At 46.6% G+C, this 20,140-nt stretch overlaps 1 protein-coding gene across 4 annotated transcripts in view; it reads right to left on the bottom strand.

The window, feature by feature from the left end:
* Positions 1 to 20,140, bottom strand: part of RAB30 (RAB30, member RAS oncogene family) — a 47,594-nt gene that overhangs the window by 8,422 nt on the left and 19,032 nt on the right. For 2 of the 4 annotated variants that reach the window (XR_011089839.1, XM_068660176.1), the window contains exons 2-4: positions 6,312 to 6,412; positions 4,752 to 4,835; positions 905 to 1,088 (exon numbers count right to left, since the gene is read on the bottom strand). Coding sequence is in view for 3 of the 4 variants with exons in the window: in XM_068660176.1 (XP_068516277.1) it covers positions 905 to 1,088; positions 4,752 to 4,835; positions 6,312 to 6,404 (361 nt within the window). In the remaining variant the exon portion in view is untranslated. Of the gene's footprint in view, positions 1 to 904; positions 1,089 to 4,751; positions 4,836 to 6,311; positions 6,594 to 9,804; positions 9,947 to 20,140 lie in introns of those variants that run through there. The other 2 variants (XM_068660411.1, XM_068660276.1) reach the window with 2 other exon arrangements.

Here is a 20,140-nt window from a genome sequence, read left to right as displayed (position 1 = left end):
TTAAAGACACCTTAAACATGTTTTGTAATCCTCTAGATTTTTCTTTTAAACAGCAAACTATTAAAGGAAATAATGACACTGCAATAGGAAACTTTCCAGCTTTCCCCAACTTATTTTTCTGTTGTTCTTTGTATATTCTTGGGCCTTTAAAAGCCAAGTCCTGACTATCAGATACTGAGAGCAGAGCACACAGAAGCACGGGTAAGCAAAATAACCTTCACCTCGCATATAGCAGACAGATGGCCTGGGGTCTGTTTTAGCTTGAGTTGAAGCTGCTAGATTAACATGGCATTCAGTATTTATTTTTAGGTTTCCTAAAATCCAGGCAAAAATAACCAGTTTTCCAGCTCTGTCTTACCCATGAATGCTAAGATCCACAGAGCCATTGCATCCTGGTCTGCTTCCCACATCTTGTCCCACTTAAGCCGAGACTCCAGGTGTCCACAGCTATGGGGTGCATCAACCCACAGCCATCACCAGCTTGAGCAGATCCTCATATATTTGTGGAGATCTGAGCTGGGAGTCACAAGGGATAAGTCTGCATTCTTAGCTCTGCCATGATCAGTGCTTCAGTCCCCTATGGGACCAGCCCAAGGGAAGTATCCACCTCTGCACTCAACAGCCTTAAGGCTTGAGATGGGACCAGATTTGAGAAGCAGCTAGGGTGCCCTGAACATCTCCATCAGCATGGTGGGGTTGTCTGCAGGAGGAATGGTCCAAGCGGGTGTGTTTAAGGCACCAGCTGCACCCACACACGGTTACAGCTCTGCTTTATTTGCACCAGTTTGAGCCTCCTGCATCTCCACGTCACACAGATACCGCTTCTTCCTCCCCCCAACACCTCCATCTGTCACCAAGTGCCCACCATCGCTGCACCACCCCGCCAGGGAGGCCCCTGACTTACCCACTAGCACAGTGATGACCTTATTGCTGGCGTACTGCTCGATTTCTCGCAGCCACTCGGGGAGGCATCGGAAGGACTCCTCGCAGGTGATGTCGTAGGTGAGTATCAAGGCGTTGGCGCTGCGGTAGTAACTCTGCGTTATGGACCGGAACCGCTCCTGTCCTGCCGTGTCCCAGATCTGCAGCTTTTGGCACAACGAGGGGGAGCAGGGAGAGGAGAAAAAAAATCATTTTAAGTTTTTTTTTGCTTTGGTAGAAGCACTGTTTTGACCTAAATGCCTCCAGGGTACAACCACTGCTGGGAAAACACTTAGCTCTTCTCCCGTTTGGCTTTCCATCCCCCAACATTTTTTGCTTGTTTGTTTCCATTTCTGCCTTTGCAAATTGAAATGCAAGGCACAAAGTCAGCTGGCATTGCTGCCGACTTCCCCAGCAAGCTGCAGGTCCATCAGTGTTCACGGGACTTGCAGCATCTCCCTTGGCCGGAGCTGCTGGCCTGGAATTACAGCACAGGCACCAGAGGCAGGAGGTCTCCTCTCTCCTCCTTGCCCTGCAGTCCAACCCACAGCAAGGTCTGTCCCAGAAGGAATAAGGAAGCCACTCCTGTAGCTCCCAAGGTTAGTTAGTTATCCCGAGATGAAGCACTGAAGGGTGGAAACCACAGGAGTGGACAAAGCTCAGGTTTGCAGCTGGAGGCTCATCCAAGGACTCCGACACGTTTCCTCTGCAAAACTTCAGACATCCCGCCCAGCTGCTTGCCGCCTTCCTTCCTGATGTGTAGAAGTGGCTGGCAGGTCCCTAACTATAGCTAAGAGGTCATGAGCTTAACCGCTGTTTGGCAAACTCCCTGGGTCCAGAAAAAACAACATTCATTTCCCAATATGAAACAAACACGTACCGTTTTTGTAACAACCATCTGACAGCTTTTGGTGGCTCATCAAAACCACAACTTTTCAAAAAGCAGGCAAAGAAAAGCATCCAAAAAGAAAATATTTCAGCATAGAAGAGCATTTCTCTGCTTCAGCTTTTATTTTTTAAGCACCCCTCCCTGGAACTTAGTATGCGAAAGGCTGATTTCTAGCCAGAATCCTGTGTACTTTGGGAAGAACAAGTTAAAAGTATTTGAAATTTTTTCCGTATTTACAGCTACCCATAACAGAGCAAGCCTTGTTCTTGCCCAGTTCCAATGTCAAACTATGTCAGCTACTCATCATAAATATGTGAGATTGAAACAAGAGCCCCCATTAGCAGCTTTCAGATGTGGGGTATGATTCTGAAAAAGTACATTTTTGCAGAGGAAGGAATTTGCTGCTGGCTCCCAGCTCCTGGCACCTTTGAGCTTAATTTCTCAGCATAGCTGTGTTTAAATAGCTGAATATGGCACCTGCAGTTAAGGGCCACACGAAACCATGTGTGACATTACTTGCATACAAAATTTAGATAACAAACGAGTTCTGTTCAAAACAAACCAGCCTACAAACTTCAGTGGATAGAAAAATTACAGATAATTTTGCTGCTGTTGTTGTGCAGCTATTTCCCAGGAAAAATATATACAGCTTTGTCTAGTGGCTAACTCTAGTTTGCATTTCATTTATTGAAAAGATCTCTGGCAGATTAAAACTTGATGTGACCATGCTTTTCCACCGCTTTAATGTAAGGGACTTTGAAATCAAACAGGGGAGAGGGTTTGTTGCTGGCCAGGCCTGTGACTCTACCTGCAGAAAACAGTTACCTGGATGTTAATTTTCTAGGAGCCAGATGATTCTTTCCTCTCCCCCAGCATTTTCAGGTATGTTTAGCTTTCTGCACATGGACATTTCCACCAAGTGCAGTAAGAGTACAGGTACATGCAGCAGAGCCTTGTGTTTGTAGCAGTGAGGATGCTTATCTTTGACTGGCACTATAATTACTATCGAATGTGTGTAGCCTCTCAGTACATACATTGCACATATTTTTGGTTTTGTTAGAAATGATCACACACATATATATAAATAAAATAAAATGCAAAGGGCTGTCTCAGTTTATCTGCCAGCGAGTCTTAGTAGCCACTCATATCTGAAATGGCTTGCACAGAACTCTCATGCTAGCAAGGCTCTCTCCTCTGACTTTCAAATGCAATTTTAAAGCTAGAAAGTATTTTTCCCAGAAATTCATTCACACACACACGTATTTTTTAAATCTTAAAACCTCCTTGGTGAATGGCTCTGCTCTGACCCTGGATCCCAATGCCATACAGGAGATGCTGCCCGGCACTGCTTGGCACTGTTCCATGAGCTGGTGCCTTGTTTGACTGAGATGTCATTTTTTCCCCTCTCAGCTCTGAGTCATCCCTGCTTTTCCCACTTATTAAATGTTTACTCTCACTGGCGCTGCTTGCTCAGAAAGTTTCAGCTACAAGCTCAGTCCTTGCCTGCACCAGTGCAAGAGACAGAAAGGAATCATTTTGCCTTTCAGACTCTATAAGACTTGTTCAAATACCAAAATGTGTCCTACTAAGCTTCTTCCCACACTGCTCTCATTGTGGCTCTCCAACTTACTCCAGTGGTGGGCATTGGGAGTGGGCTTTTAAGGCTGTCCTCCACCTGCTCAGGCTGCAAGGCCTTTTGGTCAAGGACCATCACTTGCCATAGCAAACGTACAGCTCTTCACACAGCAACTTGTGCAGCAGGGTGGCAGCCTCTTGATATGCTTTTAAAATCTGATTTCCATCTGATTTTCTACTCAAAAAGCCTCTGCACTGAAACACAGGTGGAAAGAAAATACAGGGCTAAAAATCTGCGCAAGTCCACTGCTTCCATCCCATCACTTGCACACCCTTAAAAATGAGTCTCTGTTCACCCAGCCACTGTCACACTGCTGCCATTCTCCCACCTGCTCATCACTAGAGAAGATGAAGGCATCAAAAAAATGTTGTTTTTTCACTTCAATGCCCATGGGTTTAATGCAGGAAAAACAATTCCAGGTGTCAGGGACCCTGTACACCTTGACATCAGAGGCTCATTCTCTTCTCCCAACTCTCAAATGCCACAATAGCTCTGGTGAAAGCTCTGCTAATGACTTAAGTGGTGCCAGCCAACATCTCTGAGCACTAGAACTGAACCATGGATCCTGGGCCGTGTGTTATGGCCCAGACAAACTAGCTCCCTGCCAAGCAATCCCCAAGCTAGGGGACAAGGAGTTTCCCAGTGATGATTTGGTTGCAACCACCCTATCTTGGAAGCTGAAAGAGTCAATAGTGAGACACTGCCCAACACAGGTTGAGTAAAACCCATTGACCAAAGCACCAGCAAGCATAACATATATTCTTTCAGGTCTATAACTCAACAGAAGTGGGAAACAAGCCTTCATTCTGCAGAACCACACCATCCCAGGAACCGGCCATCTCAGGAGCAGGAGAAAACCTTTATCAGGCACATCCCAGTGGGAACTCAACAGATTCCATCTTACCAGCAGTGCAGTAAATGGAAGCTGCATTGAAATGTTTCTTTGTGCTTTCTCAACCCCTGCCAGGCGCCATCTCTGTGCCTTCTGAGCAAGAACAGAGCTTTGCAAGATCTCACAGAACCACAGAATGGTTTGGGTTGGAAGGCACTTTAAAGATCACCTAATTACAAGCCCCTGCCATGGACAAGGACACCTCCCACCACACCAGGTTGCTCCAAGCCCCATCCAAGCTGGCCTTGAACACTTCCAGGGATGGGGCATCTCCCCTTTCCATGCTCCTGATGGTGCATTTTCGAAGACATGACAGGCAGCTCTGGACCTTCCAGCAGCAGGCATGCTGCAGCAAGAAACCCAAACTACAGTGCCACCGTATGAGTTTATACTGAAAACCATCAGGTTCCTACCTTTACTTTTTCACCATTTATCTCCACGGTTTTAATCATAAAGTCAACTCCAATCGTGGCACCTTGGCCTGGTGGGAAAAGCCCCTGAAAGAAAACACAGTTTTGTTAAACAAGTTGTGTAGCAAGGAAAACTTCCCTCTGGGTGCCCATCCTTACTTTTTCCCATCCCTACTCCTCTCTTGCTCCCTAGACAGGAGAACACCTCTAAAGGAATTGCACTGAAAGACGTGCCCGCTTCCTTCACCACACAAAGCAGGGGGGACAGAGTCCAGGGCAGGTTCTGCACACTGATCCGTCTCCACAGCATCCATCAGAAGAAGCCACAAAATCCACTACCATCTCCTTGTTATGAGAAAAGGAAAACGTATGAAGTGAAAACGGAGAGAGGAAAAACCCTTCTGCTTCTGTGCACTCAGAAGAGGCAGGGGAAAGGCAGGTTGGGTCCCTCTGATCCAATTCTCCATCGCCTTGAAAGAGATGAGAGCCTTCCCTCTGCCCTCTGCCACAGTGAGGAAAGGGATCCCCAGGGCACTCCCAGCAGCTCCTGAGTGGCCAGATCCTGCCCTGGCAGGCAGTGCTCGATTTTGAGAAAGGAGCAACAGCCAACTGAACGAAAACAAGCAGAGCTTTCTGATTTCTGGTGTCCCAGCCTGCAAAGCCGTGTTGTTTTTCGGGCACATCCATCCCCTGTAGCAGCAGCAGCGTTGCCGAAGCACAGGCAGCAGTGGCGGCTGCAGACTTGGTGGTTAACCCTTTGGGACTAACCAGCTTCATTGCCAGCAGCTGGTACAGGCAGAGAGCATGTTTAACATCACTACAGTTTTAAAACTTAAACTGATGATTCCCAGTAGGGATTGCAACAACAGCAACAAAAGAAACATAACTTGCATTTTATAGTACACCATGCAAACTCTTCTCTGAGCCCAAATCACAGGTGCCTAGTCCTCTTCCTGCTGTTCTGTTACACGGAAGAAGGGAAAACAGTCCTCAAACCTTTGGATTTGATTCATTTTCCCCAATCAGGCAGATATGGGCTCAGCTGGCCCCCACTGTTACTGCAAGCTTTTCAGGATCCGCTGTACGTAAAGCCACAAACACAGGGAGCACAGAATTTTCCCAGGCAGTGCAACATCTCATTTTGCTGCCAGAATCACACTCCACTGCTTCAAACCATCATTAAACGCCCCTGGTAACGTTTCAGGTGCAATCCCTGGCCTGATGTTTAACAGAAGACCCTGGGCTGACAGCCCAGGACCCGGATTATTTAATCATCTACTAATGGACAACACAAGAGAGAGCTCAGTACAGCAGCAGGCTGGTCCACCCTGGAGGGATGGGATGAGAGTTCCATAGGAAATGCAACAGGAGGTCCTAATAAACCAGAACCCCAGGAAAGCCACGCACAGCACTAGTTACTGATGCAGTGCTCATGCTGGTACTTCAGTACAGATGACACAGATGCTGCAAGCATGGATAATAAAAGCCTGTGGAGCGCGGGTGCTGGTGGAGACCACCGTGCTCCCACGCAATGCCCCACGTCTGGCAGGTGCCCGACCTTACCTGCGTGAAGCGTCGGACCAAGCAGGTCTTCCCCACACCAGCGTTGCCAATTAAAACAATTTTGAAGAGGAAATCATAATCTTCCATACTCATTTACGCAGCTGCAAGAGAGAGAGGAGGTGAGACAGCGTGAACCAAGGGCAGCAGTGGCCAAAGCTGCGTCTCCCACGCTGAACGTCCAGCTCTGCCACAGGACAGCTCTGATTTTTGACTCCCTCCCGCTAGAGAAATGTCCTTTCATTCCCACTGAACTTTATTCCTCCAACTATCAGCACAAAGGTCTTCCCAGCACGCGTGTGGCTCCCCAGATAAGGGACAAGAGCCCCTCCCACCCCGCCCCAGTGGCAACACGCAGGCAGAGTCCACCTGGGCCAGCAACGTCAGCCACTGCACAGCCGCGACCAGTTTTTGGCTTTTGTGCCATCCCACAAGTCATCGATGCTGCATTTCAGCAGAGCAGGGATGGGGGAGGACACGGGTGTAGAACAAACAGGGCAATTGGTTAGAAATAAAAGCAGTGGTGTTTGCTGTAAAGAAAAGTTCATTTGCTACAATATTAGTAGGGAGTGGGGGTAACAGTTTGGCTGAAGTATGTTAACAGAGGGCTTTAAAAAAAAGAAGAAATAATTCATACTGCTAATAATGTTGCAATTATGATGATTTTTTTTTTTTTTAATTTTGTGAGGATAGCTTGGTATAGAAATATCAAATGGGAAGAGAAAACAGGAGGTTCAGGGGAACCCAGCACACACACATCCTGTGCAACCCCCTTGCCAGGATGCACAGACTGGCTTTTTGGCAATGTGTCAGGACACAGGCAGCATTGCCTACATGGGGGAAGACCTGTCAGGCTTCCTTCAGCCCCATAAAGCACAGAGAAGGCCAAGCAGACCCATGCAGCTTGCTGCAGCTGGGCAAGGAGCGAGGGATGCACCTCCATCTCCACAGCACCCAAGGGTGCTGCAGGCACTGTGGCCAGAGGAGGGAGTTGTAGCCATCGAGACAGGCAGAAGAGATTCGGTCAGAGATTTGGGACAGACAGAAAACCCACAGTACTAAGGGACGTGGTTTTGTGATGGGACTCGGCAGGTCAGGTGGACAGTTGGACTTGATGATCTTGAAGGTCGTTTGCAACTGAGGTGACTCCATGATTCTGATTCTATGACAAGGGAGCAGAAGGGCAGTGTCCCAGAGCGGTTGTGTCCAAGAAAATACTGGTGTTAAAGACCTGTCCTCAGGACTGGTCTGGAGTAATGGCATAGGGCAGTAAAGAGACAGATCCATGAGCCATCAGTTGGGATATCTGAGCACGGTACCTAACCTACCAGCACATACAGATTATGGATGAGGAGACAGAGCCAAAGCTGGGAAGCACAGAAGATGGAGGGCGGTGAGGAAAAGGCAAAAATACGGGGAAAAATAGTATTAGGGAATTGCTATCCCCAGTCAAGCCCCAGATTGGTCACAGAGTTGGGTCAACCCAACAGAGCACACCAAAACAGCTCTCCAAGCACCACCAAGCACCTGATGGACCTGAAGGCAAAAGAGGGGTAACACTGATGCAACTGCTTGGTGTCTATGTGACCCTTGACCTCTCCAGGAGCCTAAAAAAAGGCTAACCTCACCAATCAGTGACTAATGACCTGCATCACGTTGGCAGGCGGTCAGAAGGGATGCAGCTGAGTCACTACAGGGATGCCTCATCGCTGAGCTGGAGATGCAGTCACCTGCATGGTGCCCCCACACAGCAGCAGCTGGAGCAGCTCTGAGGATGCTTCAACCTCGCAGGAGCAGGACCCTAAAAGAGCAGGCTTTAAAAATGCTCTGGTTTGTTTTCTGGGACTGTTATGCTGTGTGATAGCTTTGTACTTCCCATGCCTGGCTTTCCCTGGATGATAAAGACAGTCTTAAGAACATGCTGATGGTACTTATAATCAAGGCTAAATGTTAATGCACGGCTTCAAGCTTTCAGACAAGCCAACATGAAGAAAAATGCGATCATCTACTAAAAGCTATTTCAAGACTAACGAGACTTGCTCAGCACTAGATAATTATCCCTGGGATTCTTCAAATCCCAGAGGGCATTGCTTCCCTGGAGCAATTTCATTTATATTACTTGTACCCTAAACAATCCAACATTCAAATTTATCTTCTCAGGAAGCTTAAAAATAAACTTCCTCTGCAGATCTTTGAGCTCAGAAACACTAAATGGCTCAGACATACCCTAGAGTTATGTCTGATCCCCTTCATTAGGCTCCAAGACTAATCATATGTGATAACGACCCCAAACTGGAACTGAAAGAGAAGCCAGGGACATAAAGCAAACGGTGCAACGATGAGATGAAATGCCGGAGCTAAAGCAACATAAAAAGGGTACAGTGGAAGTGGGGGCATGGGACGGGAGGGGGGAAAGTAAAGGAGGGGTAATTTGGAGGGAGAGCAGGCAGCCGAAGCTGACCATTGCTGCCCTATCACCCCCAGCCACAAAAACTGCTGTTCCTCCCTCGTGCATGCCCACAGCCGCAGACAGGCAGCCCCGAACAGAAAGGCATTGCATCAGTTACCGTTACGAAATCGCCTCCTTCGCAACTCAGCCTTTCAGCCAAGTGACCTTTCCTGCTGACTCAGCCTCCCGCAGCCCTCCCGCTCCCCGGGGAAGATGTGTCTCAACCTCTGCCCGCTCTCTGCGCTCCTGCTGGGAATGCGGGTCTCAGCAATACATCACACGTCACTTCTTTTTTTTTTTTAAAAGGATATTATTTTCTTCTTTTTTCTTTTTATTTTTCTCCCTTTTTTCTTCTCTGTTTTTTTTTTTTGTGCTTCTAGGCACGGGGCTCTGCCTTGCATCAGGACACTGCTTTAGGGCGCTGGGGCCGCAGCTGCCTGTCCCACCCTTTGGCACAGACAAAACCCTGCAGCAAGGGCAGGGAACAGGATGCCCACCCATGCCTCAGCAACCCTTCACCACCAGAACATTTGTTTAAACCACCACTCTCATCAGAAACTGGGCCAGCTATGGCACAGAGACATGCTCTAGCTTGCGGCAGGACAGAAAACCAAGTTTCATGTTTTTTGTTTTTTTTTTCTTTTTTTTTCCCGGAGGCAGTTTGTACATCTCGCACCCCAGCCAAGCCCCAGCCGCTTGTGCCTGCCATGTGCTGCTCCCACCACTTGCAGGTCAGGCACGGATCTCAAAATGAAGGAGTTTTGCAGGGTTTTATTTAACCGGGGTCACTGCTCTGCTCCATTTCAGCACTCAGCCCCTCACGTGGATTTCGTAGGGCAGGAACAAGTGGCCAGGATGGATGACTCGAAGCTGGGTGACCACATATTTAATCCTAATTCAACCAAAAGGCTGTTGAGATCCCTCCGTAACGAAAGCGCACAGCAGGGATGGGTGCTTTCACCCCTCCTTCCCCCTCTGCAAGCTCCCACAAGCAAGCTGACACGGAGACACCCAGAAAAGGACACGCAGAAGCCACGGGCTGCCTACCCTGTGCAGTGAGCACCGGTGAGATCCAGCAGTCCTTCCCCCTTCACCCAGAGCCCCAGTGAGAGAAACTCTCCTGTAAGCGTGGTCAGCAGGACCTGGCCTTTTGCTTTACCTTGCTGTGGGCTCTAAATGTGAAAGCACAGCTGATAGAGAAGGGAAATACACCCCCACCTGCTTCTGATCACCACATGCCACAAGGCAAGGAGCTTATCTGCAGCAAAGACATGCTTTACAGAACACAGGCTTGATTTAATTTATTCCCCACATGATGTCCTCTCCCTGCATTTGTTCTGTTCACCTATTAGTTCTTCCTGTTCCAATTCAGTTTACTTCACAGTGTTTCCCATTGCCCTCCCTACCATCTGAAGTATTTTTCTTCTTTTTGCAGTGATTTTTCACCCATTACCTCAGATGGGCACAGAGGGTTCCTCATCTCTGAATGGCTTTGACCGTGGCGTGCTCAATCTCTTTGAGGAACAAATAAGCAGCAAAAACATGAGGCAGAGGTTTAAAAACTATCTGGGAGATGCTAATGGCTTTAGAGTGATCAAGTTCTCCTTCAAATGGATGAAATTCCTACCCTGCCTGTCCCACACCATTTTTTTACTGGTGAGTCTTTGTAGTCACTGCACAGAACACAAGTATGAATGAGGTTTTCAGTTGGTGAAGAAATCCCTGGCACTTTTCTCTCAACTCCTTTGCTTGAAGAAGAATTTTCACCTCTAGGCTTGACAAGAGCAGGTTCTAGGACAATGGTTTTGCCTCAGCTGTTTTGGCCCACGAAGCCAAAAGTGAAGTGGGAGACTTCAAAAGAGCAAGCCTGTCTTGGTCAGCCACAAGGTGTGCCAACCTCTGCCTGCAACCTCTCCCTGAAGATTACCAGATAACGCGTCCTCAGGAAACATGAACAGCCTTCATCTGAAGTCAAAAATCTTTTATGTCTTAGAGAATGTTTCAACACCTTTGTTTTAGAAAAGCAAAACAGAAATAACTTCTTGTTTCTTCATCCCCACAACATTTCAGTCCCTTCTGAGTTGCAGAGGCTGGTGAGTCCGTGGAACCACGGTTCCAGCTTTGTAGGGCCAGGTAACAACCAGAGCAAGGAGCACATTGCAGAGCACGGCATCATCATCTCTCCCTACCACTTCCACTTGTGGATTTTCAGTTCCTACAGCCTGCAGGGGTGTCAGAGACATGGGTATGTTCAGCAGCGGTCAGGGGACCACTGTCTCCAAATCCGAGCAGGCTTAGTGCAGCCAGCTGATGCAGATCCACGCATGGTGTTTGGTCATGCATGGCTATCCACAGCCTAGGGTTCAATCCCCACTGCAAGGGCTTCTCCCCGTTTAGGGATAACGAGTGAAACTGAAGCACTATGTTAAGCCAGGCACTGCACTAATATGCATCCCAGCCTTATCCCACCTCACATCCTCACAACACACATTTACCGATTAGACACAGAGAAGAATCTGAAGCCTCTTCCACCTGCTGTATCTATCTAGTAGGCCAGGGTGGGTTTTGATGTATTTACACAACTCAAAGAAGAAAGATTTTCTGCTCTTCATCATCCAACAGCTATAAACAAAAATAAATTTACCTAAACAACTGAAGTTCAAACAGTAACTGTTTTGTATACAGATATTACATTGAAGGCACATGCCATATGACCCAGAAAATTCATCACTAAGGCTAAGATTTCAAGCAGAAAATTATTCCTTGCAGGCCAGAAAATTGCAGGGGACTCAGCTCTGGACATGCTACTGCATTACGTAAGGCAGGATAAAATATTTTCATTTCCAGAGCACCTGCCAACCCAAGCAGCATGTGCCTGCCAAGCATGAGCCCAGCTCATGCCCTTCTGAGAAGCAGCAGCCTGGACTTCCTCCCACCCCCTTGCCCAAGTTCCTCACTCCTTCTTTTCACAAGGTTTAATTTTTTTCCACCCAAACAGAAAGAATTAAGAGAGACTTCATCCCCATTCAAACCTGGATCAGCACAGCCCTACTCTATGCTCTCTCTGCAGAGGCAAAGCCACTTGCAGGCGGGATCCGTGCTCTCATTTAGGTAGGATATTAAAATTCCAGGGCCGTTTTTCCTAATTCTACAGAAAAAGATTTATCGCTTACACATAGGGCTGCACGGTCTGGCATTTCTCATCTCCTCCCACCACACTTTCTGTTCCAGGGGAGCAGCATGCAGCTGCCTGCACACTGGCAACCCTAAAGGTGTCTCTTCATCAAGGCTAGTCCCTCGCAGGAAGGGAGAAGGTTTCAAATGCAGAAATGCCGTACTTTTAAGTGTGATTTCCCATGCAGAAACACAGATTAATTTAGTCCATGAGCCACCTACTACACCCAGCACGTCCAGGGTGCGTGGGGCTTACAGTGCACTCACACCGCCACTGACAAATTCAGGGTCAGTAAGTCCATCTCACCCTTCCAGGAGACACTGAACTACTATAAAAGTAGTGCAGGGAAAATTGGGGGGTTGCTGCCCTGCATGCTGCACCCTCATCAGCATTGGCTGACATCTGCTAGCCATCCAGAAGTCTAGACAAATATTGGGGAGAAAAAAAAAAAATCGGCAAATTGCATCCAAGGCTTCCAGCTGGAAAAAGCAGCGTATTGTGAAAACCTCAGCCCTACACAAAGTTATTTGGACAGATTGCTGGCCTTAAGCCTCTGCTCAGGATATTTCTTTTGCAGAAACAAAGTGAGCTAAGTGGCACAGTGGCTAGTTCTTGCGTCTCACAGAGCCGTTTCTATACATAATAGAAAAGCTAAAGCTGAGGGGCTTGCATCAAGGACTGCACAGAGCACACAGGCTTTCCCCTACCTCTTTTGCCACCAGGTAAAATTTGGAGCTCAGGGAACTACTTCAGTCAGGTCATGGTTTATATGTTGCTTCTCCATAAGCCAGCAGGTAAATCCAGCACCAGTATCATTCATTCCCACATGCCCATTTCTAGTGCTCTTCAGCACTGGGAATGGCCACAGAGGTGCAAGATACCACACACTGACAATAAGTTATATTCCATCAAATGTATTTGAGGACTGACCTGTTAATCAGTGATAATGTTACTCACATAGACAAACTCTCTAATTTCTGCATTACTTAGGAAAAATCTCACATGCACATTACCTGAAAAAAATAACAAATAGAAAATCCATTTCTTTAGGACTGAAAAAAAAAAAGTGCTGACGTGCACATCCACCATTCCAAAAACCAAGCTGTGTACTACACAGCAACACATTTTTGCATGGAAGAGATTAAAGAATCAACCATCACAGCAGACAGGCTGACTTCCAAGTGTGGAAAACTGCACTGCCAGAAATACAGCCAAAAATGCTGTTTTATCCACTCAAAAACAAGTCTTTTCCCAAACGAAAAAAAAATACAAAATGATTTTTATTTTTTCTAAGCTACAGCCAAGCATTAACTGAAATGTGCCTTGCATGGAAAAGCCAGAAAAGTTTTTTAAGTCCAGCCTACTGCAACTGGGAGCTGTATTTTAAGCAGATGCCCCCCACCACAGCTGAACCAGAGGGAGAAGCAGCAACACCAGCTACGTGTGGCAACTCCAAAGGAGGAATGATTCATCTTTGATGCCGAAGAAAAGTTTGTGTGTGTCAACTGGGTAAAATGCAAAGAAGTCTCATGATGTGTGAGTTCGCGGGGTTGGCATGGTTTCAGTGATGTCGCAGTTGTACGTGGAGATATCTTGGCGCTGGGTGACAGGGTTCTGATAAACATTTGCTAGATTAGACTGACACCACCATTTTTGATAAGATAAGGGAAAAGCTATCATAAATATAGGATTTGGATATTTACCAGAACATCATGACTCATATGAGGTTTCAAATGCGGAAGTAGCATAGCTGTATGTCATTAACCAATGACATAAGATGTACCGTGAAATATGAATGTGTACAATAGATGTTTGGGGTTATAAATGCTTGTCCAAGAAAACTTGAGTTTTAACTATAATGATGTATCTTACTGCTGTTGATCACTGGGCTTTGTTTGTGTCAGAGACCATGATATGAGATTTTTTTTTCAAAAAAATGCTAATAAGATTTTGTTTTGTAAGAATGCTTTTTTAATTTAAAAAGAGGAGTTATTTCCACCTCTTGCTTTCTGCTCAAGTCAACTTGTGATTTACTGGCATTTACGTCACTTCATCAAACCTAGCAGAAGTAACAAGGAATTAAGCCTCATCTAATCTTGCTTTCATGTGGCTGAGATCAGTGTCCGCAGGGCTGTGCACCCTGTGGCACCCAGGCACCCTGAGGCCTGGACTGTGGGGTCCACATGGCACCAAGCTCCTGTGTTGTGCTGTTCCACGCTGTGCTATGTCATGCCACATAACTGGTGAGGACATGCTGGGCCAGCACAATGGCATCCCATGGTTTCAGGTGTTCCATAGACCTACTGGCAATGCTTTGCCTAATGCAGCCCATTTCCACAGCCTGTTAAGGTCCCTCTGGAAGGTAGCACGACCCTCTGTCAGTGACTCATCCCAGTTTTGTGTCATTTGCAAACTTTTTGAGGGCACACTTTGCCCCATCATCTAGATCATCAGTGAGGATGTTGAACAGAACTGGATCCAGTACCAACCCCTTAGATACTCCACTTGTCACAGGCCTCACACTAGACTTTGCTCCACTGATGCCACCCTCTAGGCTTGGTCATCCAGCCAGTTTTCAATCCCCCAAGCTGTCTGCCCATCCAGCCCATACATCAACAGTTTGTCTATGAGGATCTTATGGGGCACAATTTCAAAGACCCTACTGAAGTCTATGAGGACAATATCCACTGCTCCCCTATCACCTACCAGGCCAGTTATTTCGTCACAGAAACTTATCAAGTTGATCGAGCATGACTTCCACCTGGTGAATCCCATGCTGACTACTACTGATAATTTTCTTGTCCTACATGTGCTCGGAAATGGTTTCTAACATCAGTGCTCCATCATCATCCCAAGGATCAAGGTGAGGCAGACCAGCCTGTCATTTCTTGGTTCCTTATTCTTGCCCTTCCTGAATGTAGAATTGTTTGTATTTCTCCTGTCCTCAGGCACTTCTCCAAGTCACCATGAACAACCAAAGATTATTGAGTAGCTTTGCAATGACATCTGCCAGCTCCCTCAGCACTCTTGGGTGCATCCCATCAGCATCCATGGACTTCTGTATGTCCACTTTGCTTATTATATTCCCTGCCCTGATCCTCTTCCTCTAAGGGTACATATTCTTTACTCCAGACTTTCTCCTGGTCTTCCTGAAGGTGGTTCTGCTAGTAAAGACTGAGGCAAAAAAGATGTTCAGTAGCTCAGCTCACATTTGGTTTTGTCATTAGAAGAAGAAAGAAAAAAAAAAAAAAAAGCTTTGTATATGGAGGAGATACTTTGGAAATATGGAAATAACTATTGAACATAGAATCACAGAATCATAGAATATCCTGAGTTGGAAGGGACCCACAAAGATCATCAAGTCCAACTCCTGGCTCCACACTGGATCACTCAGAAATAAAGCCATATGTCTCAGAGTGTTGTCCAAATACTTCTGGAACTCCAGCAGGCTTGGTGCCATGACCACTGCCCTGGGGAGCCTGTCCCAGTGCCTGACCACCCTCTGGGTGCAGAACCTTTCCCTAACCCCCAGCCTGACCCTCCCCTGTCCTAGCTCCATGCCATTCCCTCGGGTCCTGTCGCTGTCCCCAGAGAGCAGAGCTCAGCACCTTCCCCTCTGCTCCCCTTGTGAGGGAGCTGCAGGGCGCCATGAGGCCTCCCCTTGGCCTGCTCTGCTCTGGGCTGAACAAACCAAGGGACGTCAGCCGCTCCTCATAAGTCTTCCCCTCTAGACCCTTCCCCATTTTTGTAGACCTCCTTTGGACACTCTAACAGTTTTATGTCCTTCTTATACTGTGGCACCAAAAACTGCACACAGTACTTGAAGTGAAGATACAACAGCACAGCCTCAAGGACGACAATTCACTGACCACCTAGCAATGCTGTCCCTGATGCACCCCAGGGTGCAGTTGGCTCTTTTGGCTGTCAGGGCACACTGTTGGCTCACGTTCAACTTGCTGGCAACCAGAACCTCCAGATCCTTTTCTGTGAGGCTGCTCTCCAGCCTCTCATCCCCTACTCTGTATGTACAGCCAGGGTTGCCCCTTCCCAGGTGCAGAATCCAGCACTTGCTCGTTAAACTTCATGCAGCTGGTGATTGCCCAGCACTCTAGACTGTCAAGATCTCTCTGCAAGGACTCTACACCCATGTCTGAGGGCTTCACACCTTGAGCCCAAGTAACAGCACAGACAGCAAATCCCACATTTATGGCAAACCAGGGTCTTCTAACAGTACAAGCACCTATGGTGAGAAATGCAGATGACAGGGTGGTCATACACCAATAGGGGCTGCAGCCCCAGGATGATGTTGTGAGAACACTGCTCACCTGCTTCAGCACCAAGTCACTGCTCACACAAAATAATCGCTGAGCAATGAGAAACACATGGTGCTGCAAAACTTTCATGTGTATCACCACAACCAAAAATGGGTAGAAATAAAGTATTTACACTGCTTACACAGTGACTAGGCCCCAAGGCGATATGTCTGTGAACCAGATTGACAAATACATGCCACAGAGATGTCCACCTCAGGGTGGCAACAGGACCTTGATCTCTACTGAGAGTGAGCCCCACCAAACCTCCGCTAATGGGCATGAAGTAACGGTTCAGCAACACTGACAGCAAGATCATAGAATCACAAAATAGTTTGGGTTGGAAGGGACCTTAAAGCCCATCAGTTCCAACCCCCTGCCATGGACAGGGACGCCTGCCACCAGACCAGGTTGCTCAAAGTCCCATCCAGCCTGGCCTTGAACATCTTCAGGGATGGGGCATCCACAGCTCCTCTGGGCAGCCTGTGCCAGTGCCTCACCACCCATTGTGGTGATGTGGCATCACTAAAGGCTTTGGTAACAAAAAGAGAAATTGCGGCTTATGATGGGGCAATAATTAATGTGGGTGAATGGTAAAGGATCTTTGCCTATTTGAGGCAATCAAAAAGCTAACTGTTATATTAAAATGAAAGTTTGCTGCTTGTTCAAAATGGACAACAGTATCCACAAATATATATATGTGTACGTATATAGGCTTCTGGATTGGTGGCTTGGGGCAGATATATCAGACTTACAAGCAACATTTCCAAAATATAATAATAAATCAGCAATACCAGCAGTAAAGGGAAGAATTGATAAGCAAGATGAAAATCATTCTTGACGTCATACTTCATCCATTAAGTTGATCTTATTAATATTCTGTCAGACTCACCTCCTGAGGAACAGACACAGTACCTGTTAATCATCTCTGCCACGTACAGTCTGCGTCCTGTTTCACCAAATTTCCAAAGAGAAGATGCATGCCCTTCCACTACAGTTACATGCTCTTGTGCTAGTTCTCTTAAAACAGTAAGAATCAAAGCCGAGACTGCAAAAAACAAGACACTGCAGCTGTAATGTGCATGCACTGTAGAAACTGATGAAGGGACGAAGGGAGGAAGATAGATCACAATCCTCTGGAAATAAATAAATCACATCCTTCTTATTTGGACAGATAATGTTTCAATGAGGATCTCAATCCTTAAACAGCACCTCTCATATGTTTTAAATCACAGTCTGAAGCACAGTAACAAAGTCTTCCCAAGCCAATTGAAGAGGTTTTTTTTTCCAGGAAGAAGCACAAAATTATTAGGGCAATTATTAGCAGCATGCAGGTAAGTTGCCTTAAGTGGGTCATCTGCATATGGATTTTGTGAGGCAGCATCTCCTTGAGGACCAAGGGAGAGGCTAGCATCTCCAGGGCTATGTGCTGCTCTGCTGCTGCCTTGGCACATGGCCTCAGGCAGGCCATTTAGCTGCCCAGCACTTCCATGTACCCAGAGGTAGGAGAGAACAAGGCAATTACAAGAAGGATTTCAGAAAGCAGTAGCATTTGCCACTTTGCAGCACTTTACCTTGAAGATGCAAGAGTCTCAGATGAGGTGTAAGAGCAGGCAAGTCAAAAGGCACTTAAAAATAAACCATCTGTGTTTGTTTCTGTCTCGTTTGTCCCAGCCCTCAGCATTTGTACAGTGCTAAGAGAAACCTCCTGAGTGCCATTGCCCGGCAAAGAGCAATTCAAGAGTACAGCCTATTATTGCAGAGCAGGGTTGTTAAAAAAAAGTTTTATTTTGTTTTGTGTTTAACAAACACTTGCATGAGGATACAAAGCAGTAATGTTTCAAGCAGAGGCTTCTTTCTCAGCCACACACTCGTCACAAGCCAGCCACACTGCGTTACGCATCTGTGCAACCATAATGGGAAAAGTGGCAACTTGCAGCCAAGACCTTTGTCTTTAAGGAATTCTGCCTTTGTTAGGCACTTTAAAGGAAAAATTCTCTTCCAGAAATTAATACTTTTTGAAAATGAAGTGATGGAGGAGTACCATAAAACAGTTAAGAGCTACAGACCCCTGTGAAGATGGCAGAGGAAATGCCATAGCATCAGCTAACAGAGACAATTAATAAAATCCTATTATTTCCATAAGGAAAACACCTTTTACCTGTAGCATCATATATGCTTGTGCGTTGGAAGACGCAGAAGGGCACACACAAACATTTCTTCCTCGTAACAAAACCATGCCACCAGTACAAGTGTTTTCCCCTCTAAAAAATGCTGTCATTTGACAGCAAACCTTCAGCTGAGCTGACAGGGAATATGCAGGCAGCTGCACTTCTGCAAGGAAAGGCGCCAGAACATTTTTAACTGCAGGAATCTGCCAGAGCAGCAGATGTTTCATGAAAACAAATTGTTCAGAGGGAGGAGAAAAGGGGAAATAACAGAGACTTGGGTGTAGCTTCATGACTGGTTTAAGTTGATCTAAGCCCTGCTGCCTCCAAGGGAAGGTCCCCAGCTATTCCCAGCCCTGCCAGCTGGGACCTGTTCCAGATGGGAAAGAATTTGGGGATGGGAGAGCAGAATTAGATTTTACTTGGCTCAGATCTCGGGTGTAGGTGACTGCAGGGCCCCAGATGCAGGGGAGGCAGCAGGAGCCCAGGACAAAGGACAGGCAGCAGTTCCTGCTGGCCCAAATAGCCTGAAGCAAAGTGCAAAACTGCAACTTTAGTGAAAACCCAAAAAGCTTGGCTAGAAGAAGTGCAGTCCTGATCCCTATCCTGCAACGATGCATGTATATGCACAGCAATGCAGGTAAAATATACTTCCCATATGGAAAGTCATAGAATCAGTCATTTAGGTTGGAAAAGAGCTTCAGGATCATTAAGTTCAACCATCAACCTGCCACACCACTCAACTATGTCCCTTAGTGCCATGTCCACATGTCCCTTAAATACCTCCAGAGATGGGGACTCCACCATTTCTCTGAGCAGCCTGTTCCGATGCCTGAAGTAATGGCAGGTTATGAACTATTGCATCTATTCATCATTTCAGGATTTGTTGCAAATTAACAAAAAAGCCTGCTCCAATTATACTTGCAATATAGTTTTGTTTTCAGTGGAGCAGCTCCCAGATGGAAAAGGGGGAACAAAACAGGACTGATACACAAAACCATCCCAACTCTGCAGGTAATGGCCATACAGGCACCCCCAGAATTTCATTTCTATAGAAAAGTATTTTTATCATCACTACTATGTCTGTAATGGTAATTTCTCATCAAGATGGCTCCTGTGTAAGGGCTTTATAAGGATATCATCAGTCTCTTCAAACAGTAAGGAATGGACTTCATGATGTTGAAGGTCTTTTCCAGCCTAGACTACAATTCTGTTTTCATGTTCTGGCAAAATTTTAGCTCACATACTAACACGTAGGCAACTTTCAATTCCCCTTATAGTTGGTTAAAGTACTTTTTGCATGTCCTAAACCGCTGCCAAAGTATAGTTTCCCATGTAGGGTGGCTGGCTACAATTCAAGAGTCTGTGCGGGTTAAAAATGACACTAAAAGAAATCCCCAAAAGCAAAAAAGCAGCTCTTGGTGGAAGCTTTCTGCTCAAGGTCTCCTACCTCTGCAGAGACATTACTCAAATAGCTTACCTAAAGGCCTGAAATCTGTGCAGGGATGACGGGGGGGGGGGGGGGGGGGGGGGGGGAGTGTTCCAGAGGCAAGATCCTTTAGATTTATTATTTAGAGGTGGTACAGCAAGTGGTACCTTGAGGCCCACAAAAAAAATGCTTTGCATATGCATGATGTGCATGCACACATTAAACTACAGCGCTGGTCACAGCAGTCTCTAGCCCACATAAATCACGTCCTCACCTCTGCTCACCTCTGCTCCCTGCTCAG

This window comes from Anas acuta, chromosome 1 (assembly GCF_963932015.1).
Source record: "Anas acuta chromosome 1, bAnaAcu1.1, whole genome shotgun sequence".
NCBI classification, from domain to species: Eukaryota; Metazoa; Chordata; class Aves; order Anseriformes; family Anatidae; genus Anas; species Anas acuta.
The sequence above is the reverse complement of the archived record's forward strand: the minus strand, read 5'-3'. Positions and strand labels throughout refer to the sequence as shown.